Source organism: Ranitomeya imitator, chromosome 4, assembly GCF_032444005.1.
Source record: "Ranitomeya imitator isolate aRanImi1 chromosome 4, aRanImi1.pri, whole genome shotgun sequence".
Lineage (NCBI taxonomy): Eukaryota > Metazoa > Chordata > Amphibia > Anura > Dendrobatidae > Ranitomeya > Ranitomeya imitator.
This window is the reverse complement of record NC_091285.1, coordinates 635066668-635092211: the sequence shown is the minus strand read 5'-3', so window position 1 is coordinate 635092211 and position 25544 is coordinate 635066668. Positions and strand designations below refer to the sequence as shown.

Here is a 25544-nt window from a genome sequence, read left to right as displayed (position 1 = left end):
CACCACAATAACAAGGGAAACCGGGCCAATAAAACTCCAGATGAAATAATTATCAACTCGCAGCCAGCAACTGTGACAATAAGAGAAGCGGCAAAACAGACAGTGAGGAACATTGATAGAAACGCAGAGAAACAGCCACATCCAGATAAGTAATTAATGAGAGATGAAGACACTTGCAGTCACAGAGCAGTTACAAAGAATGAGGGAGAATGGTTAAGGGCAAAATTACATTGTTTGAGACAATACAAGACCGTCTATGAGAGCAGTTACATGGGAAAAGAATATGGAGACCATCAGAAAGATGACTAAATATGAAGGACTGTGATGGAGAAGGACCACTCGAAGGATTAAGAGAATGTCGAGACATGTAATAACAAGGATGGAGATGGTGTAAGTTGGATGAGAATTCTTAGGATAGAATACAAGATTGTAGAAGATACAATATGGTCACCACCAAATCGTTGGACACGATTTGAAGGAATGTTAATGACAGTAGATAGGAGAGATGTTGTAAGTTGGATGAGATAAAGGTACATATTGGAATAAAATACAAGATCGTAGAAGATACATGGTCACTGTGTACATATTGGGATAGAATACGAGATCGTAGATGACAGAGGAAGTCTTACGCCTTATCCGTGCCGTAGCTCCTGTAGTCCACAGCTGCAGAGATCCCCACCACAAGAGCAGGAAACACGTAGCCGCACAGATAGTAGTACTTCCTTCGGGAATGTTCTGTTTCAAACACTTCCACCAACATAAGATAAAGCTGAACACCCTCCAGACACAGCCAAGAGAAAGCCGACAGACTGAAGAAGTGCAGGAGACCAGCCAAAATGGGACAAACCACCTTAAAAAAATACAACATGGTTACCACCAAATCATTGGACACAATTTGGAGGAATGGTAATGACAGTAAACATTTAGAGATGGAATCAGAAATTAGGTTGGAATGGTAAATGTCTTTCAGTCTAGAGTATTGGAGTTTCAAGCTCAGGGAAAACAAGATAGTTGTACCTGATACTGGGTTTTGTCGATACCAGTGAGGAAAAGAAGTTCAGCCAGGAACAGACTAACACACAAATTCTTATGGATGGTGTTTCTATCAGTCTGAAGACCCCTCAGGAAGCAGAAGGTGGATATACAGATTCCGAGACACACCAGAGAGATCACTATTCCCACCCAGGAGATAACCGAGAGAAGCAGCTCATTTATACGACCCTGGTACTGAGAAAACAAAAATTTAGCTTTACCAAATCATCCAACATTTGTTATACAGATCCACCAAAATAAAACTGGACAACCATGATGTACAGTTAGCAGGGCCCAGTTTGTTATAACAACCCGTGTAATATTGTGTATTTTCTACAACTCGGCTCTGATTGTCATAATGTGTGATATATTATTTTACGCTATATAGGACGCTATACGTCACTAAGGGTCTCAGTGCCAACTGTTCAGTAAAACCTTTACAGGAAACCCTGATTATGAAAGAAACCCACTAGGAACCAAATTAAAAAGAGAAGTTAAAGTCATATTTTATTAAAGTAATGAAATCTTAATCTTCCGAAACGAAATAAATCATGACATTAACAGAGCGCTCACCATGTCTCTATGGGCCATCAGCACAGCAAAATTAGTTAGGTGGTTGCACGCACAGGTCGTGTGGGTCTTGTTAGTATGCAGCAACCGACAACCCTGTGTTGACCAAAAACCCAACATCGAGCGCTCAGAGTAATTCCAGAAGGTGCAGTTGGCATTGAAGTGGTTTTTAGACTGAAAAGCAGGAACAAATAAGTTAAAGTAACCTAACATATATATAAGGTATGCTAAAAGCATGCATGTTTTAGTAGAAAGATGGGAACAAGCAGCTAGCACACTATTGTTGAAAAACTTGGACATGCCGGAATCCAACATGTTGTGTCCCTCCTTCCTTCGACATCTTTCATCGAGGGAGTTGGGAGACCTCCAGACATATTAATGCTCAGCTAATCTATATAGCCACTTTGCCCCTATACAATCTAACAGCGTATTGTAAAAACTTCAACCTACAAAGTCTACTACAGAATCTTTCTGCTCTCCAAGCTCAAATATAAACTCGTCCAAAATCCCATTAAGCTACTTCCATTACAAACACATCTACTCTCCACACATTTTTTGATTGGATCTGACAACCAATATCCAATGGTTATGGCCAGATTTAATAGTAATGACCCTCTAAAGGGCAATCCTGTACATTACCATTTTCCATACCAATTACCAGATTTCCATAGCTTGAAAATAATCTATTTGGCCCATACATGGAACCTTTTTGTCTGCCAAATTGTCCTTTTGTAAATGTCTTCCTAAAAGCTCAGCTTCACCGTTGTCATAGTCATTTGACATTCTCTTGGCTAAGTCTCCACCACTGTCTCCCCAGTGTTTTTTTCCGACTTTATGTCGGAGGTTTATCTGTTCATTTTCCCAAACTTTTACAGCTGCTAAACAACCATTTCTTTCATTCTCTTGGTTTCTGTCTTCCATATACAGTGCACTCTTATCCTCCTTTAAATTTTTGCATTCACCTGTAAATGTGGTAGTGTAAAAATAACAGGGTCCATGAGGAAAACCCTGCTGGACGCCTTATTAATTGAAGCTGCGATGATCTGTGAGTTCACCACCAAAGAGTGTCCTGAGGAGCTGCCTTCTCCACCAAAGCGTACAGTGGAATTCTCCGTGGACAAGAAGAGGCCCAAATTATTGTACAGGATGAACACCACTTTCACAACTCCTGAGAAGAAAATATAAGGAGTCAGGAACTGCAGTGATCACAAAGTCGAAGAGTGAATTGTGACATAAAGATAAATGGTAAGATATTGGCATCATTCTAGTAAAGGCTGAAGACAACCCGTTTTGCACGATATTAGTTATTGACAAACAATTATAAAATCACCAACAACACTGATCAACTGATCACATTCGTACTAAAGTTTTGTCTACAGGCCCCCATATACATTAGACTAATGCTCCAAACACACTGATATTGACAGGTTTTGCCGACACTCTAATGTGTATGGAAGTCCCAGAAAATTGATCATCAGGAGAGCTGTCGGGTTCAGAATCTCTGATTTGAACTGCCGATTGCATTGTTCTCTCGGAGATAAGCTGTGACCAAACAAGCCTGGCGATGACTTTTTCGTAGAGAATACAAGAGTGCTGGCTAAATTAGCGCTCCTATGTATGGGAGAGTTGGCTGAGATGACTGCCGGGCCAAACAATCAGCTCAAGCTTCATTGACCGATGGCCATCTAATGTGTATGACCAGCTTTAGACATAGGAAAATGTTCCACAAACCGATCAGCAATATACGTGTTAATTGAGCCTCAATGTTTTTTTTTGTTGGCTTAAAAGGAGTGATCAATCCTCCTAAGCGATGTATATGTACATATAGGTCATGGACAGTTGAATGAAATGATAACTTGATAGCACGATCTGATGTCTTATTCCAGAGAAATACATGTTTAAATAGTACAAAGTGCGAAGTGCAAACAATGATCCTTACCGGTGCTCATGCTGACGTTCTGTGCCTCAACCCCACACTCCAACGCGCGTTTCACATGTTGCTTCGTCAGGGAGTGGTACATAGGGGGGTCATGCTTGCCATTTATATAATAACGATCTTGATTGAGGTAGATCGTTATTATATAAATGGCAAGCATGACCCCCCTATGTACCACTCCCTGATGAAGCCAAGTGTGAAACGCGCGTTGGAGTGTGGGGTAGAGGCACAGAACGTCAGCATGAGCACCCGTAAAGGATCATTGTTTGCACTTCGCACTTTGTACTATTTAAACATTGGCAGGGACTGCTATATGCACTTTGCACTTTGAGTATTTGGAATACCTGCAAGGGCTGATATGTATCCATTTATCTGGATTAATTTATGGCATTGAATATGCCCTTTGGTTGTCCTTAACGCTGCTGATTATATATTAAATTATTACATTAATTTATCGCCCCTGCATATTACTTTTAGTATTAGTATCTTGTGCCTCCTCCAAATTTCTGTGTTCAGTTTTGTTTAGTGTCTGTTTGTAAATAAAATATTTGGTTTTTATATGAATTGTGTTTTTGAATATTTTCTCGAGTAGTTTTTAGGCAATGATCATGTTTTCGAAAATTTTGTTTTTATTTCAATCCATATTGCCTCTTGCAGTGGAGCTTTTGAACCATGTGTACTGGCGAGATGTAGGATATAATTTACTGCATGTAATAAAGAGAGGACATCACCATCTCAGCAACGACTTCTCTACAAAGCGAAACACAACCTAAATAATGACAGATCTCACCATTGCGACTGTTCTGCTTGATGGATCTGGCAGACAGCTGGATAGAGCTGACACTGTGGTTGTCTTGAGGGAAGATCAGCTCGGAGATGGGGTCATCGGTGTTTATGACAGAAACTTCTAGCACTACGAGAAGACATGGACGGTTAGGGCGAATTCAGACATTGCTGAGACTGTCCCATTCATCTTAATGGATCTTGCAGAAATGCATGAACTTGCTGTTGAAACAACTCCATTCACATCAACAGAACTGTTTCTCAGTTGCAGAAATATCAGCATCAAATCTGATCCTTGTTGAATTACCATTGGAGATAGCATGGAGGATGGCACAAAGCAAACATCACTTATTTAACAAGCTACTCTGGAAACATACAGGGTTGATTAACGCTACGCTTAATAAAAGAACAGGGGTTGTTGAATGGTTGGTTGGGTTTTACAACATGACATCTAGTTTGGTGACACGGTACGGGCATTTACAGGTCCTTTTATTTCAGCCTGCTTTGGCATAGTCAATGTAAGGCACTGTTCTCAAACACAAATACATGACAAACCCATTGACGGTCAATAGGATTGATCAGGATCCCTTATAATTTGCAGGGAAATGGTTAAAAAATGAACATGTCATGTATCTTATAAATCCAGAACCATTATGCCAGACTAATCACAACCCAAAGGCCCTTGGACATATAGATGAATGTCAGCCGAACCAACCAAATTTAGCAGGACCAGAAGACCACCTGTTGTTTATGATGGCCCTCCAGACTCCCTTGAACATTTGATGTCATGGGAAAGAAGGAACAGCCAGTTGTAATTTCAATGGCTGAACCTTTTGTTTAAAGTGGAGATAAGCTGCTACCAGAGATGCCAAAGTTTTATACTCTCCCTGTTGAAAACACATGACTGCTTAACTTAGTTCCATATGAATGTGGGAGTTGGGAAGAGATAGCTGTCTTCCCAAGTAATCATTCGACTGACAGTTTTCGTAGATATATTGCATTCTTAGAGGGGTTATCTCATGTTGTCTTCAGGAGTGCACGCTCCCCATCTTTCCAGCTTCCTGCTTGCCGGTGGAGGGGTGCGCTCCTGCAGATTGATACTTCCTGCTGGCAGCACGGTTGAGCCACTGGCACATATTGTGCGTTCTCAGATGCTACTAGCAGAGGGAGCTTCATCGGGCCCTGGTGCCTTGCTTCAGAGCCGTGCTTGAAAGCTGTACAGCAGAGAGCTTGTAAGCATGCGCTCTTTGCATAGGAAACTGACTACTTATCATAGATTCCAGAGGTGGTCGGTAATCTTAGCAATGATCTGTAAACTATTGAATAAAATATCATAACAGAAAGGATCGCTAATAAAAAATAAATACCGGTAGCAACGTTGCTTGTTTCTACAAGCACTTTGCAATTTTACCCATATAATAAGATGAGACACCCCTTTTAAGGGGTTGTGCAGACGACCGTATTTTCTGTCTGCGTGTGATCCGACAAAACATCCGATCACACTCAGACTGATGTTAGTCTATGGGGCCGAGCACATGTCTGAGTTTTTCATGGACAGAGGCTATCTAAGGAAAAAAATTTCTGTTTGCCCAAGTTGGATCCGATATTCGGATCACACTCGGCCACTCAAGTCAATTAGTGCGTGGAAACCATCGGACTGCACTCGAATGAAATCTTAGTGAAGTCCAATTTCCATGACAGAATGGAGAAGATGGAGACATTTTTCTCCATCTTCTCATCCGAGAGAATTGGATCACACTGTGACCTGGATCAGAGTTTGATCAAAGTGTCATTTGCATAATCAGCCCGATTCTCTAGGATGAGAGACTCTACGGCCGCCTGCATCTGCTTTGGCAATGTGTTTACAGAAAGGCGGGGGAAATAAGCTGAATTTTTGGCATATAGACTTCATAGAGGTGGTTCATCTGCCTGAGACTCTGCGATTGGCTTCCGTTATGGAGGATTTGACCTATCTTTGTATCATCATGACAAACAATCATCTGAATTCCCCATTATGTATAGCTTCAGTTCCCCTAGACTAGCCACAGCAGAGGAGGAGACTGGCTGCAGATTTCCTTAGGAAGATCAGATGTTTGCTAGAGGTACTGCAAGCCAGACTTGGGGTGACTAGCTGGTGTCTCTGATGACTAGTCCCATTAATAGACCTCCACAGGAAAACATTTTGATGAAATACTATACTTTTAAAGACCCAATATGTAGATATGTGTGTTACTGGTTAAGAAAGAGTGTTGCTCAGTGGTCCCCATCTGGTGGTTCTCCTGCTGCTTAGAGGCAACAACTTGCCCAAGTACAAGAAAGTCCTGGATGCCCTTCTTCATAGTTTTTTAAAGGTTAAAATAAGACACAAGTCCATTGAGTTCAACCTATAACCTAACAGGTTCATCGGTAGGAAAGCAAAAACATTGAAAAATATACACTCCCATTCATCAAAGTGATTACACCAGAATTCTGGTGGAAATCACTTTGAAAGGTCACAATTTTTTGCTCAAAGTTGAGACAAAAATTTGCAATTTTTGATATTTCTATGCAAGTTTGCCCAGCTCTGCCAAAATGGGCAGAACTGGGGCAGAACGGGTGCAGACCAAACTGTTGCATTCCTTACACCGGAAATTTTACTCCATTCCTTGATTTGTGTCAAGGCACACTCCTCTCATTAGATGTTCCTGATTCATTAAGAGGTGTGCGCCTGTCAATGAATCAGTAGCGTCCTGACTCCAATATGATCCCTCATTAAGACCGGCATGAACATTGCCAATCTTGATGAATTGGGGCCATATTATTAAAGGTTATTATAGGTACTAGATTCGGTGATGGGTCGTTGATCCCAAGAATTTGTCTGCGGAGCAGAAGCAGGAAGGAATTTTTCCGCTAATATGGGGCAATTAGCATCTGTCCCATGGAGTTTTTGTCTCCCACGGGATCAACATGTTAGGTTCCAGGTTGAACTCGATAGACTTGTGTCTTATTTCAACCTTAAAACTATGAAGTTTCCAACTTGTCAAGTTATGTTCACTTTTTTTTGCTTTCACGTCGTCTGAGCATAGTTGTGGGTGGTCAGGAGGTCCACAACATTGAAGGAGTTCACCCATGCAATGCAATGATTTTGATAATGACCCTCTACCATATGATGCGAGTGGGAATCAGTTCATCAATAATTTTAATCCCTCATCGTAAAATATTCTTATTTCTGCCAGAAGTTTAGTTTGTAATATTCATATTTTTTTGTTAATATTCCTAGAGTAATGGCTGTACTGGTGCCTCACCAACATTAGGCTTAGCAGTCTGGAATCGTGCAGGTTCCTTGACATTATCAGCTACCAGGAAAGCCCCTTCCTCCAGTATGTCCAGTAACATGGTAGCCGCATGTTCTTGCTCTGTGACATTCATGTCTCTCCATGAGGGTAGCGCTTCTGGGCGTAAAAGGTTATCCACTGTCTCCACCACCGCCTGCACAAATAAGATAGACGCAGAATAAGAATGTCCTCACCAGTAACTATTACCTGCTGGGATACAGTAATGCGGGTTGGATATGACTGTACGCGGCACAGAGCGCGTCCCCAGAATAGTAATGCTAGAACCTGCACAACATCGGATATAACACTACTATATCCTCCGTTACCTTGATGTAATCCTTGCAGGTTCTCTCCCTCTTGTGCATCTGTAAAATAATAAAAAGGGTTAAAAACCGGCATGCATAATGCACCTATAGGTCAGCAGCAGAATAATTTATGTATTCGGGGAAAATCAGAGAACAACAATGTTCACACATGCGACACGACGCCCAATGCAAAGCTTGCAAATTCCCCTCGTTCTGTGCGCCAAAGGATGTACAGAATGGTCCAGCTGCCTCAATGTCACGTCAGCTTTTTTTTTTGGATTGATTGTGATCAGTGTTTTTTTTTTCTATCATATTTTTATCCATTTTTCAGCCATGTCTCTGTTTTTACCCTCTGCGTGCCATCTCGTTGGCAGAAAAAACACACATTTTCAAGCGTTTCCTCTCCATTATTGACAGCACACAGATGCAACATGGATGGTGTCATTTGTATTTCACAGACCTATTGAATGGGTGATATTGATCCACAAATCGGATCAGAAGAACACGTTTCGGTTATGGGTTTTTTTTGTTGCGGATAATTGGTCTCCAAAAAAAAATGGAAATGTGAACGGCCACATAAGGTGTGTGTCCTATCCATGGAAAACATGGGTAGAACATGTGCGTGAAACAAGGAGGTGTGAATGAGGCCTAAGTTTGGGTTTCCACTGGGTGTTTTATTCTCTTATTAAAATTTTGTATTCATTTTTTGTGTACTTGTTTAAAGGGAACCTGATAGCTGACACGTGCTGCCCGATCCACAGACTACATGTACCAGGCTGTGGCTGTGTGATCTCAGCCACTTATATTTGACTCTGAAACACGGCGGTGTTACAGAAAAAAACATACTTTAAAGGTTGCTGTCGTCCGAGCCGTATGGGAATCTGGTCCCCGGCAGCTTCTCTTCGCCCGCTGCCCTGGATTGACCGGTCTGTGCCTATGTGCGCGTATTAAAAATGCTTTGTCAAAATACACAACGTAAAACATGTGTTCTTGTGCTTCGCATCTATACTTTGGTGTGGAGAAGGGACAGATAGTTGGCAAAAAAATAAAACGGAGACATGTCCTACTGTTGTCCTTAAATATGTCCTTAAAGGCGTTTTACGGTCAAAAGTCTGCTGTCAGTCCATGTGACTGCAAACTTGTGAATCCTCACATTAAGTGCACTGCACACTGTAAGGATTCTTCTGCATCGTGGTCAGAGGGTGCGTGACAGCAAATATCTGATTTGTCACATGCTGACTAGACGTGCAAAGCCTCGCAAAACACAAATGTATAGAGTGAGGCCGGACATGTCTAGTCGGAATGTGATCTCCTGTTCCCGGTGCTGGAGAATCCTTACAGAGTGCAGTACGCGCAATGTAAGGATTCACAAGTCTGTATTCACACAGAGTCACAACGGAATTGTAGTTTAAGACTGGACAACCCCTTTAAAAATTAATCACTTGCTAGGAATTGCATGAGAAATCTTCTTTCTTTTTTATGTATGAGAAAAACTGAGCACGCGAAACGGAGACACGGATCATGAACGGACGAAAGATGGACCATGACATGGATAAAAATGGATTCTTTTTTTTGCTAACGCAAAATGGACAGAGCAGCCATTAGTTGAGAGCCTTATCCTGTTTGCTAATCAGATGGCTGCACCCGAGGTGTCAGTGTTTTAATGAAACGGAAAGTACTTGCAAGCAGCATAATACAAAGAATAGCAGGTTTACCCAGAATCCTTTGCAGTAGGCGGAGCTATGCAAATCATCTCTTTCCACCCCTGTCTAATCCACAGCGCTTGGAACCGCCAAGCGTGCAATGCTGCGGATCCACTATGTATTTCCTTTAAGTAGAGGGCTTTTCGGTCTCTTTCGTCCCGCTACATTTAGCCCAACTTGGGTCTCTCCCTAAGGTGGCTAGCATGTATGTAGTGTTTTAATGGTCATTGACTCATAAGTATGGGCATTGTGTAGTCTGATTTTGCGAGGGGAATGAGCATTAGATGAATTAGCAACCACTAGCCATCGAGTAGATGAGTAAGATAAATTAATAGTTGGAGGCACCTCTACTCACCCTATTGTAATTCTTCCCAGCACTCTCTCGTTCAATTGGTCTTAGGGCTTGTAACTGATCGTCAAGAATATCAACCAGCTGTTCTAGAAGACGTACGGATGACGTAACGTCACCTGCATAGATCTGTCCACGGGTGTGACGGGCTAATTCCCCTGCAATGTTAGCGGCGTTCTCTCCACTCTTAATCTGAGAGGAGATTATAGAATAGGAGCCAAGCGTTAATTGTGGAGACAAAAATATGACCTTAGAACCATTGACACGTTGAATAACACAAACATAAAAAAGAGACAAGTAGTAAAATAATGGCCAAAAAAAGAAAGCATGCTCTGCATGAGTGTGGCATCTACTCACTTTTTGTGCCACTTGATTGACCCAGGGAGAAGTGCAATTACTTAGATCTGGGCCTCGAGGGTTCCAGATGGCCAGTGTGGGCAAACAGAGGAAAGAGGCAATGCCTGAGGAAAAGAGGGGAGAACTTACAGAGAACGAAGCGCCGCTCATCTGACACATTACCAAGATCCTACACTTGGGACTATATACGACATAGGCATACTATAATAACGCTACTGAGGAGTTTACTCACCAACCTCAAGGGACTTCCTTCTACTCTCCATCTATCTTGTACCAAGCGATTATATGGTTAAGGCTCGGGAAGAGCCGAAACGTCATTTTAACTTCTGGTCACTTTCAACTTATGGAATCCTATGTTTAATGTCCTTAATAAATTTTCACTATTATTGCATCATAAATAGATGATGCATATAAAGAGTGCGGTGTATTCTATTCCCTCTGTTAGTTTGGGACTTTTACAGTCCGTTACACCTCCACCTCGCTCCCTTAGAATACCGAGTGCGCGCCAATTTTTTTCTATATCTGTAAATAGATGGGGATCAGTCATATTTGGTGGAGGGTGTTGTTTGTACATAATCTGCTATAATTGTGTAGTTTTATGATACGATGATACATCAACTATGGTAAAATTTAAGGTAGCCATACACCATGTATAGCTGATGGTCCTTCCAACCACCACATATCCAACAAGCACATGTTCTCAATTGAGAGAGGGTAAAAATGTCCTGCTAGAAACCCCTGAGAGTGGCTCGTCTTGCTTGAGAACAAAAGGAATGAACATGTTGAAATACAACACGCTGACCATTTTCTCCACCAACATCGGCTCTTTAGAGAGGGTCAGGATATCCCCATTCTCGCTAGGTGGTCAATGAAACTGATGAGTTCATATATTGTTTATGGACAACATGGCTAACTGTAACTGTAATCAGTTTCAACTCTCCATAAATCTTCAAAATGACTATTAAAATGCCTTAGACGTCTACTTACCACGTGTGCCCTTTGGACATGGTCTTTCTACTCGCATGCCTTGCTGGGTAGCTGGCCATTGTACTTTCCTCTCCTCACGGGCCGGGCAAAAAATTTCTGGATGTGAATTCTGGTTAGAAGGGGGAGGACGCCGTGTACCAGGAGTAGGAGGATCATGGCCTATTTGATTTATAGCACCCACTGGATGTGTTGTGAGGGGTTGCCGGCGGACAGTGGTGGTGGCAGAAGGTAAAGTAGTAACTGTCACTGGAGGCGGAGGTAGAGTAACTGTGACCACTGCTGGAGTGGGAGTAACGGGACCTAGAGTATGAGAAGCAAAACAAGAAATGTATTATAAGACTGGAAGAGGTAAAAGAAATAGTGAAAGAGTATCAATCCAGTAATATTTCCACTATTCTGTTCCTTGTGGATATTTATTTTAATAATTTCTATTGTGCATATTCGCCAGTGCTGTAAGGAGTCATCTCCATTGGGTTCACAATCGAAATTCCAAATTAGCTTCTCAATAAGTTTTTACAGTGTGGAGGAACCTTTATTAGCCTGAGGACATCCACGCAAATGAAAACCATCAAAATCAGGACCCCTTCTCTGCAGGGCAACAGTGCTAACCACTGAGCCGCTGTGCTCACCCATCTTTTCTTCTACAGGTCGTAGTTGGAGAGGGAATAAACAGAAAAAGGCCCTTTTTACGTTGGCTTAATGGTGATATATGCTCGTTCCCAATATTTGGCCCATGTAAACATGGCAGCCTGATTGAGTAATTGTTGACAGCCTGGCAATGAGCAAATGTTGTCCCATTCACTGGCTGATTGGATCTGTTATGCGGCCTAAAAAATATCCGCTGTCAGCAACGTATCTACCTCATAAACAGGGAATGTGCTGCAAAGGGGCTTAAATGGTTAAGCTGCATTTATACTGAAAAATAATTGGGAATGAAGAAACGCTCGTTTCACAATAATCTTTCAGTATAAACAGGCTGCCAATCACCTAATAAACGAGCAAAGCGCTCGTCCGTCGGGTGAAATTATTGTTTGCACAGGTCAGAAAATCATTGTTTTCTAAGGTGCATTGTCACAGGACTCGCCCTTCTGACAAATTTGGCCACCTTTGAGCGATCTATTGCAGATCGCGCACTGCACATTGCTTACTTCTGTCTGCCTGTGTAAACACGCTACGAAACGACTTCTGATCGGTAATGTTTAAGTGCCGTCAGTCCAAGTAAGCAGACCCTTGTTACCCAACATGATGTTATCTCCCATCGAAAGGATAGTGGATGGTGTACTGATTACAGGGGGTCTGACTATTAGGACCTCACACAATCCTAATATAAGGGCTCTGGAATCCCAGAATCGAGCTTTGCTCTGGATTCCCCGGAACCAAGCTTTTCTGAGCCCCTAACTTAAATGGAGTGGAGGAGCACATGTTCATCATCTACTCCATTAATTGTCTATGAGGTTTTCCGAAAAAGTGGAAGTACTGTGTATGGCTTTTCCCTGTGGTCCCATTGACAATGAATGGAGTGGCGGTAGAGTATGTCCACCTCTGCTCCATTCAAGACAGAGGTCTGTTACTAGGTTACATAGCCTCCCATCTCTGGATCACAGGGGTCTCAGACCTGAGACCGCCACCGATCGCTCTAAACACTGCTCTGAAGTGCTCCCTTCTGCAATCAGCAGCGGACTTTGCACTGAGCTCGCACACCGATCTATGAGCACGTCCATGCATGAGCTGAGGAAATCAAGTTTGTCACTTGCTTATGATCACCCACCACTCTTCTACTCCATCCACCACTCAAAAATGAAAATGGATATAAAGCCAGTTCTCTACAGATTCCTACCGTAGTTGCTCTAGGCACCAGCCTCTTAAAATACACAGCCGGGAGCCTTGGCACCGTACGATGCGTCTCAGTTGGTATTAAATGTCCTCTATAAGGGAATCAAATAACTTCAGGCAACATCTCCCTATAGCCAGTGGCTCTTCTACTACGACTGCACCCGTTCTATTACCGTAGCATAATAAAGCTGAGGATTAACAGTTTTATTGGATTTTAGGAATGCACTAGAAATAAATATGAACTCATGAATATTGTGGAGAAGGCAGGCAACGGACAGTTTCTAAAGAGAAACACAGCTGAAAGTTTCCACCAACGATTTGCTCCACGTCTGTTACTAAAAACATCGAAAATCCATAATTATAGGAATTGTTTTCATTTTTTCTTGTTACTTCTGATTAAACACCACTGAAAATACATGTTCAGCGATATTCATAACAATGGAAATAATTATCCACATGGAAACGTTGCCGTCGTTGTAGATATATTTCCTGTTTTACAGCCGTTGTCTAAAAAATTAGGGATTTGACTAGAGGGGGTGGTTGCATCTAGACACTGGAGCCTGATGGACCCCAGTAGGTTAATTTGCCCCATTTGTTGAGACCAGTACTACAAATTCGGGGCACACTATTACATATTGTGTATTGGGGTCTAGAGGCTTCAAGCTCTCACACTGATACATAAAAAAATATTAGAGTGTTGGGGATTTACAACAGCTTTTTTCTGATTCGCTTGCCATTCATGGTTGGTCTGTGAAGGTTTGCTGTCTTGGACAACATCGTCATAAGTAAATATGAGACTTTCAGACAAAATGATCTCTGCTCTGATCTGGGGCCTAGACTTTTCTAGTCCTAATCAAGTTGTCAAACTTTATTTTGTTATCTCACAAGGAAAAGCGGCACAGAGGCAAGACTTAAGGTACCTTCACACATAAAGATATCGTTAACGATATTGATGCAATGTCGCGCTTTTTGTGACGTAGCAACGATCCTGCTAACGATCTCGTTATGTGTGACAGCGACCAACGATCAGGCCCCTGCTGGGAGATGGTTGGTCGCTGGGGAATGATCAGGACCTTTTTTTGGTCGCTGATCACCCGCTGTCATCGCTGGAGCGGCGTTTGTGATGCTGATCCAGCGATGTGTTCACTGGTAACCAGGGTAAATATCGGGTTACTAAGTGCAGGGCCGCGCTTAGTAACCCGATATTTACCCTGGTTACCATTGTAAAAGTTAAAAAAAAAAAACCAGTACATACTCACATTCCGATGTCTGTCACGTCCCCCGGCGTCAGCTTTCTGCACTGACTGTGTAAGCGCCGGCCGTAAAGCAGAGCACAGCGGTGACGTCACCGCTGTTCTATGCTTTACGGCCGGCGCTGACACAGTCAGTGCGGGAAGCTGACGCCGGGGGACGTGACAGACATCGGAATGTGAGTATGTAGTGTTTTTTTTTTTTTAACTTTTACAATGGTAACCAGGGTAAATATCGGGTTACTAAGCGCGGCCCTGCGCTTAGTAACCCGATGTTTACCCTGGTTACCCGGGGACTTCGGCATCGTTGAAGACAGTTTCAATGATGCAGAAGTCTTTCCCCTGATCGTTGGTCGCTGGAGAGAGCTGTCTGTGTGACAGCTCCTCAGCGACCACACAACGACTTACCAACGATCACGGCCAGGTCGTATCGCTGGTCGTGATCGTTGATAAGTCGTTTAGTGTAACGGTACCTTTAGTTTGTGAAAATACAGCACTTGTTTTCACTGTGAATACAATTCTTGGCCATGAATAAGAACCGTACACAAATGCCGATCCGAAATGCGTAGGGTTTTTGCTACTATCCTCAGGATATCCTGTTTTTTAACATTTTTACAATTTTAATTTGGATGTTTCAATAAAAGTCTTTGTTTTCATTCACACTGAAAACAAGCGCTGGATTTTTCACGAACTTTCTAAGTCCCCTAAATTTCTTCCCAACTGTGATTTTTCATCCGAGCACTTCCTTTGGATCTAACCAAGGAATAGCTCATAAGTGGAGAAAAGAGTGTGTTTTTCTTATGAGATACATTACAAAGTTTCTTATGTTTGCATGTGCCATGGATTTATGCAGAACATGCTGAAAGTACAGTTCCCTTTTAAATATTTTTACTATGGGTTAAGAAATCGGAGGGTCTGACCGGAACGAGGTTTAGGCTTATTGTCTTTCCTCAACTTTTCCATAGAGAATCTCTGGGAATTAAGTAGTTATGGTGGAACTGAAAATTCATATAAAATTTATAATGCCTGTCGATAGGGTTGTGAAAACCCCATCACATGCATGGAATGCAGATTTCAAACAAATTTAGGTACAGAAGCCACATTAAAATTCATGAGATGCGACATACAGTTGGAGGTTTAAAGTTTGAGACTTCTGTCAATTAAGCTGGAGCATTTTATGGTAAAAAAAAGAAAATCTCTCTGGAAGACCTGTAATATCTGACCAATAGGTTTTGGAGTCAATTGACGAAGGTAGCCTTTCTACTGTATCATCTTGAAGGAGAGGTCTTGGCATGGCTCAATGCCTTGTGGGAGAGATGAGATGTAATAATCTCAGACCTGCAAACTTTCCTGAAGGCATTCTGCAAGATATTTGATGAACCTGGGCCGAGTTACTTCTGCTGCCTCTTCCCTCATCCGACTATGTCAGGCCAGTCTGTGTGTACGCCAATATGAAAGTCTGTTTCCACCCCCTGACTTCTGAACTCTGCTGGAACAACGAGGCACTGGTAGCCACCATCTGGGAAGGATGGCCCAGAAGAATTAAGGATGAACAAGCAGGCCGAGACATTCCTACTAAACTGGGCAATCTAGTTTCCCTGGCCATCTGAATTGACCTCCAATTCTAGTAGGCCTCCCAAGAAACAGTTTGTGAAAGAAATCCGTTTTGTCTGGCTCCATCCTTCCAAAGGCTGCTCACTCCTCAGCTTTCTGCATCCTCTCTAGAACCTATGCAAATCGACAATGTGGGGCCGGCAGGAGATCCATTGAGTCAATGAGTTGTGCTTCTACTGTGGAGAAACTGGTCATCTCATTCACTCCTGTCCCAAGAAACCGGAAAACTCTCTAGTCTATGGTTGTTGGGAGAGGCTGCACTGGGCGAGAGCAATTCCTGTCTGCCACTGATTCCGACTGTATCTGTGTCTTGCGGAGGTTCCTAGTTTGTTGAGACGGCATATCTGGAATCCCACGTGGTCAAGAACTTCATACAGCAAGCAAGGGTAGATCGCTACTAGATCCCCGTTCGACCACTCCAAGATCCATTGCTAGTGTCATCTGTCGATGGGAAGCCCTTATCGGAAGACGTTCGGCTGGTTACCAAGCAGTTGGGGCGCGTGTATGCTGGATCTATTAACCCCTGAAAGGTATACCATTTTATATTTAACCCATTATACTATGCAAATTTCACTTGCTTTTTTAATGCACTATTTTCGCTTTATAGTTTATAGAGTGTTGGTTACATTAGGAACTGGTTGTCCCTTGCACTTTATTGATATCACATTGCACTTGTTGGGACAATATATATGGTCCTCACACTTGATATATATTTTATATTTTTATTGTTATGTAATTACACAATTTTTTTATATATACAGTATATGGGTTTTAAGTTATATTACATATGCCTTTTTTTAGGGTTTTTTTAAATAGATTTTTGAATTAATTATGTATGCATATATTTTCCATATTTCTGTCCTGCAGACGTGCGTTTTGATTTTTATTATTTTATTGTGGAATATTGTTGCCACATTGCATTATAACCAATAAAATTATATAATTTTTCACCTATTTTCTTGCCTGGGTCCCTGTTTGTCCACTGTTCTGCATCGGTTGTTGTTCATGGTTACCAAACAAGTAGAGCTCCAGATAGGAATGCTGCACCCTGAGAAGATCTCCTTCTATGTTTTTCCTAGCCTTTCTCGTTTTCTTCTGGGCCCTCCGTGGCTCCACATGCATGAGCCTGTCCTGGACTGGAGATCTGGAGAGGTGCTTCTCTGGGGTCAGTCTTATCATGAGACGTGTCTTGTACTTGTATGACTGGTCCAGCAACCGGTGGCACAATCTTCTGTGTCGGGATTACCATCTGCCTACTGGTCACATGTGGACGACTTTGACCAAAAATAAGCAGACATGTTACCTCCACATAGGCCATACGACTACTCTATAGACCAGCTTCTGGGATCCTCAATTCCAAGAGGCCGTATTTACCCGCTGTCACAAGCAGAGACTCTAGCCATGTCCAAGTATATCAAGGAAAATTTAGTTAGGAATTTCATTCAGAAATGCTCTTCTCCAGCTGAAGCTGGCTTCTTCTTTGTAAATAAAAAGGACAGGACCTTGCATCAATTATAGAGGTTTCAATCAGATCACGATTAAGAACAAGTATCCGTTGCCATTGATTCCGGAGCTGTTTGACCACCTAAGAGGTGCTATTATTTTTACCAAATTGGATCTGGTGGAGCATACAATCTTATCCGGATAAGTCGAGGAGATGAATGGAAGACAGCTTTCAACACCTGGGATGGTCATTATGAATACCGAGTTATGCCGCTAGGGCTCAGCAATGCCCCAGCATTCTTCCAAGAGTTTGTGAATGATATATTTCGAGACCTCCTCTGCACTTGTGTCATGGTTTACCAGGACAATATCTTGATCTTCTCCACAAACCTGCTCTCTCATAGGCGCAATGTCTGTCAAGTCCTGCAGTGACTCAGAGAATACCTATATGCTAAATTTGAGAAATGTCTCTTTGAAAAATCAGGCCTAGCTATGGATTTGGAAATGCTGTCTTCCATCATTTAGTGGCCGCATCCTGACGGTGTTAAAGCTATCCAGTGATTCCTGGGATTCGTCAACTACACCGGCAATTCATTCTGCATTTCTTATCCCGGACCATTCTCCGCCATGATCCATAAGTATGCTGAATCGAAGGTATGGACTCCAGAAGCTGAGAACACTTTTCACTCCTTAAAGCTGGCCTTATCTTCCACTCCAGTATTACATGGACCAGACGTGAACAAACAGTTCTTTCTGGAAGTAGATGCCTCATCTTCTGGGGCTGGAGCCATTCTTACCCAGAAGTCTCCTTCCGGCCCTATGGTGATCTGTGGTTTCTTCTCCAAGGCCTTCTCTGCCCCTGAGCGCAACTACTGGACTGGTGACTGAGACTTGTTACCAATTAAGATGACTCTTAAGAAGTGACGTACCTTCTTGAGGGAGCAGTCCATCCTGTCGTCATTTATACCGACTACAAGAACCTGGCCTATCTACAGCCTAAGCAAAGACTGAACCCACGTCAAGCCAGGTGGTTGCTATTTTTTGCCCATTTTGATTTTATTCTTCATTTTCAGCCTGCTGAGAAAAATGTCAAAGCTGATGCACTTTACCACTACTTCCTGCCCGCCGATCAAAAGGAAGAACCTCAGCTCATCATCGAGCGATCCAAGATGGTTATTGTGGTTCCGGTAAACCTGTCTCAAATTCCACCGGGAAAGATTTTGGTATTAGAATTATACAAGAGGCGAGTTCTGCAATGGGGGCAATCATCCACGGTACATGCCGGGCAGAAAAAGACTTTGCAGCTCATATCTCGTCACTACTGGTGTCCAATCATGCGTAAGGAAATCATGGAGTTTGTTTCCGCCTGCCCTTCCTGTGCCGATAACAAAGACTTTTAGGCAACTCCCTTCTGGACGACTCTTACCACTCCCTGTGCCCTCGGCTCACTGGCAGCTTGTTGCTATGGACTTTGCTACAGATCTCACATATGGAGGAAAAAAGAAGAAAAATCTGCACAGCTTAAACAATGGTGCGACCCGTTGAAGCGCATTTGCGCGAAACGGCCATCGTCATTCCTGAACCCCTGTTCCCATTCTCCCGCAGAAGATGTTCCAATAAAGTTTGAAAACAAGCCCGGTGAGTGCCATTCATCTGACTTAATTTCCTTTGCTACAGATCTACTTGTGTTCTTAGGCTGTTCTGTTATCTGGGTAGTGGTGGATCGTTTCTCGAAGATGGCACATTTCACCCCATTGCCAGTCTTTCCGTCCACTCCAGAACTGGCAGAAAAATTAATTCAGCACATCTTCCATCTTCACGGATTCCCAAGCCACATCGTGTCCGACTGATGTGTCTAGTTCACATCCAGATTCTGGTGGCTTTGTGCAAGCTTCTGAACGTTGTCCTGGTAGAGGGAGTCAACCAGATACTGGCCAACTTCCCAAGGCACTTCACTAACGCACATCATGCTGATTGGGTCAAACTCTTACCATGGGCAGAATTCTCCTATAACAATTAAGTAAGTTCTCTATTCTTTATTGTTTTTGGACAACAGCCAGGAATTGCCCTTCTGTTGATGGCTGCCTTTGGTGTAATAGCAGCCAATGATTTTACTAAGGATTTCCCGAAAATATGGAAGGACACTAAAGCCACTCTAGAAAGATCATCTGTGCGTATGAAGAAGCATGTGGATGAGAGATGCTTGGTTCCACCTTGTTATCATCTTGGACATAAGGTGTGGTTGTCTGTTAAGTACATCCATCTTAAAATCCCATCCTATAAGTTAGGTCCTTGCTTCATCAGTCCCTTTGAAGTCATCAAGCAAATTAATGTTGTATCTTATAAGTTGAAGTTGCCAGCCTCCTTACGAGTACCCAAATCCTTCAATGTGTCCCTTCTAAACCCGGTCATCTTGGGTTCCTTCTTGAAGATTCCCGATGTCATGCCTGCTCCCATCAGCTCCGAGTATATCTTTGAAGTAAAAAATATCCTAGCCTTAAAGAAAGTTTTTCTTAGTCGATTGGAAGGGATTTGAACCTGAAGAGACGTTGTGGGCACACTAAGAAAATTTTCATGCGTGACTTCTTCAGAAATTCCTAGCTGGCTTGAAGAAGAGGGGGAATAGAGGGAGGTACTGTTATAGCAGTGCCGGCGACCCTGCATGTGTTCTCTCCTTTCCACCTGCAGGTACGCCGGCATGTGCACTCACCTGACCTTGCTCCCTCGGCATCTGCTCCCTCCCTGGAGCATGCATGCATGTCACACAGCTTTCCTGGGAGAGTGCTTAGGGCGAGCCGCAAGCTCCTGGCCTCTTACAGGGCCAGCACACACTTTGCTAAAAATGTCCCCAGCCAATAGCTAGGAGAGGTCTGGTATATAAGGCATCCTCTCCTATTGAGAGGTGCCTTAGCAAACTTTGTGATTCAGTGTGTATCCTACTTGCTAATTGTTAGGTCCCCATACCTGAGATCTTTGATGCCGTCCATCCTGTCTACTCCTGTTTCAGTCCGTCCTGCTTAACCCAAACTTGAATCCGCCCTGCCTGTGTCTAATCCTGATCCTGATCTGTTTGACCCGCACCTGTGCCACTCACCTCACCATCCCAGATGGAACCTGTATTTGTGATCCCGTACCAGTGGCTTCCCATGTATACCAATCTTAATTGTGCCTGATCCAACACCGGTCTTCCAGCTGTACTATCCTGCTAACCAGTTCCTGGCCGGTCCTGCTGCCCTGTCCCCCTTGGGAGTGAGCTGTCACGGCTCCATGGGTCTGTCTTGGAGTAGCACCTGGTGTTCACCTGGAGCCAAATCTAACCCCACAATTAGGGGCTCTAGTGAAGAGTCAGGTGTTCCCTTAAGGTACCGTCACACTGAACGATATTGCTAGCGATCCGTGACGTTGCAGCGTCCTGGCTAGCGATATCGTTCAGTTTGACAGGCAACAGCGATCTGGATCCTGCTGTGCCATCGTTGGTCGGAGCAGAAAGTCCAGAACTTTATTTCGTCACTGGACTCCTGCAGACATCGCTGAATTGGCGTGTGTGACGCCAATTCAGCGATGTCTTCACTGGTAACCAAGGTAAACATCGGGTTACTAAGCGCAGGGCCGTGCTTAGTAACCCGATGTTTACCCTGGTTACCAGCGTAAATGTAAACAAAAAAACACTACATACTTACATTCCGGTGTCTGTCCTCCGGCGCTGTGCTTCTCTGCACTGTGTAAGCGCCAGCCGGAAAGCAGAGCACAGCAGTGACGTCACCGGTGTGCTTTCCGGCTGGCGCTTACAGTCAGTGCAGAGAAGCACAGCGTCGGGGGACAGACACCAGAATGTAAGTATGTAGTGGTTTTTTTTTTTTACGTTTACGCTGGTAACCAGGGTAAACATCGGGTTACTAAGCGCGGCCCTGCGCTTAGTAACCCGATGTTTACCCTGGTTACCCGGGGACCGGCATCGTTGGTCGCTGGAGGGCTGTCTGTGTGACAGCTCTCCAGCGACCACACAGCGACGCTGCAGCGATCGGGATCGTTGTCTAGATCGCTGCAGCGTCGCTTAATGTGACGGTACCTTTAGTGACACCCTTCCAGGCTCTCCCAGGACCATAGCACAGTGGTTCCACAACCACGTACCTAACAAGTGGATGAGGCAAAATTCAAACTTGCCTGTTTGCATGGATTTTCCCAGAATATTATATTTGCAGATAAGTTACTCTCCGTGAATTTATTGTCCATTATTTTGCTCTGGGATCTCTGCAGACCATCAAGCATGATAAAAGTAACATGTAAGAAATAATAAATCCTTATACTCAACTTACCATTCACTTCTCCGACCACTGTTATCCACACTGTCCATGTCACTTGTCCGGCTCTCTTTGTATCTTCTGATTTCTGCCGCAAGCGCTGAATTCCGGTGCCGCTCACACTGAACTGGAACTTCAACGCCATGCACCACAACCTTGCGCACATGCGCAGAAGTATCCCAGACCTTCTCCGAGCTAGGAGTCCCAACTGTGAGAGGCCCGTGAATTTCAGCTCTCGCAATGAGGATCAGAAGATGCAACGAGGACTGAACAGGTGACTGCGAGGAATAGAGGAGCCAGAGAGATGAGCCGTAAGGTGAGTGCAGTTTTTTTTTTAGATTTTCTTAATGATGGCCCATGGTAAGTCAGAAAAATGGTGGCTAGTGTGTACCATTTTTCTGAATCTGTGCCTTCATTACACATTTTGTTTTTGTAAAATTAGAGTAGAATTCAGTTCCACTCGGATTCATTTGCTCATGGCTCAAAATTTCTTTTTATTTTACTTTCTCCAGGAGCACATTACTCTGTTGTCTCCTGGCTTCCTGCTTGCCAGGGAATGGTGTGCTCCTGAAGATTGACAGTGCAAACCAGTTCCATGATCCAAAATGTACATTCTTCCATGCTGCTTTCATATGCAGCTTTATTGCTGCAGCATCAGATCCAGCGATCCAGCCAGATTCAAAGAAGCTAAAGCAAAAAAAGCTTCCACTCCCTAACTTGGAAACAACTTCTAATAAACTAAGGAGGTGAATGGTAGCCCAAACAACGACCAGTACACAGTAGAATTAAAATCCCTATGGATTTTTAATAATAGGTAAATTGCAAAATTGCTCATTTTTACAAGCACTTTGCAATTTTACCTATTTTACTTTTAAAGGAAATGGGAATATAATACAATTACAACATTTTACTGACAAACATGAACCTCGCCCACTGTTGTGGGATCATGCAATCCAGGCACCCCTCCATTCTATTTATATGAAATTATAATTCAAAATTGGTAAAATTGTCATAGATAATCTAGTTAATATGTCTCGCAATTGTGTAGACAACATATTCATCTATAGTAAAAAAAAACTCCAATTAATTAAAAATATATTTGGCATGTAGAGAAAATGCTTCTCATTATTGGAACACTGTACACGATAATCTTGCTAATAATGCCCACTGTGGGCAATACAAATGTTAAGACTGGACATTTCTTTTTAATAATACCCATTGGGAGTGGGATATACATTACTCTAAGGCTGGGTTCCCAATGGCCATTTTTTACATGTGTCTTGGTATTAAACAGGAAAGATTTTCGTAGCCAAAACAAAAAGTCTAGATAAATGGAGCTAGGCTATAATTTTTTTTACAGTTGCAGCATAGGGTGTGAAGAATAACGGCACTGACTATTGTTGTACTGTCTTTTTTACGTTTAATTAAGCGAATTATACCATATCGAGTTTATCCTCGTAGAAAGCAAAGAACCAGAGTTGTACAGTCGTCCATTACTTAAAAACAGGGCATTGACAGGGCATTGACAGAGGAAACCTTTAAACGCTATGAATGTCCCCGGAATCAGGGAAGGTTGACAGCTGTAAGATAATATTTGTTTAACAATGCCACGGGAGCGCGTGTCTTTCAGATTGGGCTATACTAGAACAATAGGTCAGGTTTATTTCGTTATGGCTGAAGGACTCAAGGGCAGTACAGGGGCGCAGAAGATTCAGAATGCAGGCAGAAGTTTAGCAAATCAATCAGACAGTTCCCCGAGCATAACATGAATCTGTTATCTGTAACTAACATCCTTTCCATGTACACAAAGAAAACACAAGTGGAGAATATACATTAGAAAAAAAGACTCAGTAACACTTTGCTATGTGATATTTATTATGATGAGATAGAAATCCTCGAAATGTTGAACTATTTCAAAGCAGTCCTCATTAGCTGGGATTACATGACAGGTGTAGCCTTGGCAGTCGTAACCTTCTGGCAAGAACTTCCTACTGGAATGGCGGGTTAACTTGCCATTGTTTTAGGTCATAAAGAGTGATCATGGGAGATAATATTTTTCTTCAGATGGAGGAAACAATGACTAATAATATTTAAGAGAAAGCTGAGAAAGAGAATAGAATAAAATGTTAAGTATGCCAAGTTGCATCTCTGAAGAACCGATAGAAGAATTTTTGGTAGGACATCTACAGCTAACAATCACACAGAATAATGTTTTACAGGAAAGTTCTCCTTCAATATATTAGCCACAATTCGGGCTTTCACTACCAGGATAAGTGCACAGTATCCTTATGAGGTTTTGTAAACCTTATCCACCCTGCTTCTTCTGGAAGTAGATCTTTCATTCAGAAAATTTGGTGAATGTAAGACCCGGCGTATACATACTTCAATAAGTTCATCAATGTAATAATGGACAAGTTTATGGACAATATAGGTGGGATACACCTCTATAGAGTTACCTTCTCAACAACATGAAAATAAACATTATTACTAACTTTTAGTCTTGGATAGTAGTCAGCCCAACTAATCCTTGTAATATGGCATCATAAAGTTTTTCTAAGGTTACCTCCACAGGTTATCTCTAGAGCGTGGCATGAATTCTGATCATAATGTCATGAACAGAACACAAAGAAATAAAAAGGAAATTAAAAAGCAACGTAAAGCATGATCATTCTTAAAATCTCAAAAGTTTTAAGGTTAAAGTGGTTCCACATTGGGCTCTGAGAGTTATTATCAGATACCGGGAAGGTATGGTACAGAAGTCCTATTAATTTGAATGGGACACAAGCATAATACTTGTCAAGTATCCATCATTTGCCTAAGCAAATTGTCCCGCATGGTGTGAAGAGGTATCTCTCAGCACCCAATATGAAAATGAGAGATGCTACAGAACCCCCTTAAAGTTATTTGATAGTTATTTCAGACAGTTCTGTGCTGGCAGACCTGACAGAGGGAATAAGGTCTTCAACTGCGAATTTTTTTCCAGACTAACAAAATAATGGTCCTTCAACTCTTCAGAGCCCTTTTTAAGACAAAAAGTTAAGAAAAGAAAGTCTAGGGTGACCACTCTATTTGATTTCTGCAGCCGAAGGGTAACACAGCTATCCTAGGGGAATACTATTTCTTGTGAAAGTGCCAAGTTGGCACATGGAGAGTTATAGACTTGACAATGCTCGCTTTGAAAAAGGTAGGCAAATTTGGCTACTTTCACACTAGCGTCGGATTCGGCCCGTCGCATTGCGTCGGGCCGAGATTCCGACGCTAGCGTTTGATCCACCGCACAACGGGTGCAGCGGATGCATTTCTCCGGCGCATCCGCTGCCCCATTGTGAGATGCGGGGAGGTGGGGCGGAGTTCCGCAGGCGCGGTCGGAAAAAGCGGTCCGTCGGTGGCAAAAAACGTTACATTTAACGTTTTTTGCTCCCGATGGTCCGCCACAACACGGCGCATGAACAGAACTGACGGTTGCGACGTGTGTCAATACGTCGCAATGCGTCGGTAATGTTACTCTATGGGGCAAAAACGCATCCTGCAAACAACTTTGCAGGATGCGTTTTTTCCCCTAAACGACGCATTGCGACGTATTGAAAACGACACTAGTGTGAAAGTAGCCTTAGCTCTCTTGTAAGATGAAGTAAGCCGTCTCTCTAGTGCTCAAATTTCTTTCTCTCGGGAAGAGGGTTAATTTGCATACCTTTTACATTTAAAACATTTTCTAGCCTATAAATCTTATTCCAGCTTGTCAATTTCACAAGGAGAAACAGTATCGC

The 25544-nt window shown here is 42.8% G+C and overlaps 1 protein-coding gene across 3 annotated transcripts in view; it reads right to left on the bottom strand.

Moving 5' to 3' along the window:
* Positions 1-25544, bottom strand: part of ADGRL1 (adhesion G protein-coupled receptor L1) — a 465551-nt gene that overhangs the window by 39101 nt on the left and 400906 nt on the right. For all 3 annotated transcript variants that reach the window (XM_069766790.1, XM_069766789.1, XM_069766791.1), the window contains 11 exons: positions 11337-11636; positions 10350-10453; positions 9999-10184; positions 7962-8000; positions 7606-7789; positions 4329-4451; positions 2565-2770; positions 1606-1776; positions 1018-1227; positions 630-850; positions 4-70 (listed from right to left, as the gene is read on the bottom strand). In XM_069766790.1, coding sequence (XP_069622891.1) covers positions 4-70; positions 630-850; positions 1018-1227; positions 1606-1776; positions 2565-2770; positions 4329-4451; positions 7606-7789; positions 7962-8000; positions 9999-10184; positions 10350-10453; positions 11337-11636 — 1811 coding nt within the window. The remainder of the gene's footprint in view (positions 1-3; positions 71-629; positions 851-1017; positions 1228-1605; positions 1777-2564; positions 2771-4328; positions 4452-7605; positions 7790-7961; positions 8001-9998; positions 10185-10349; positions 10454-11336; positions 11637-25544) is intronic.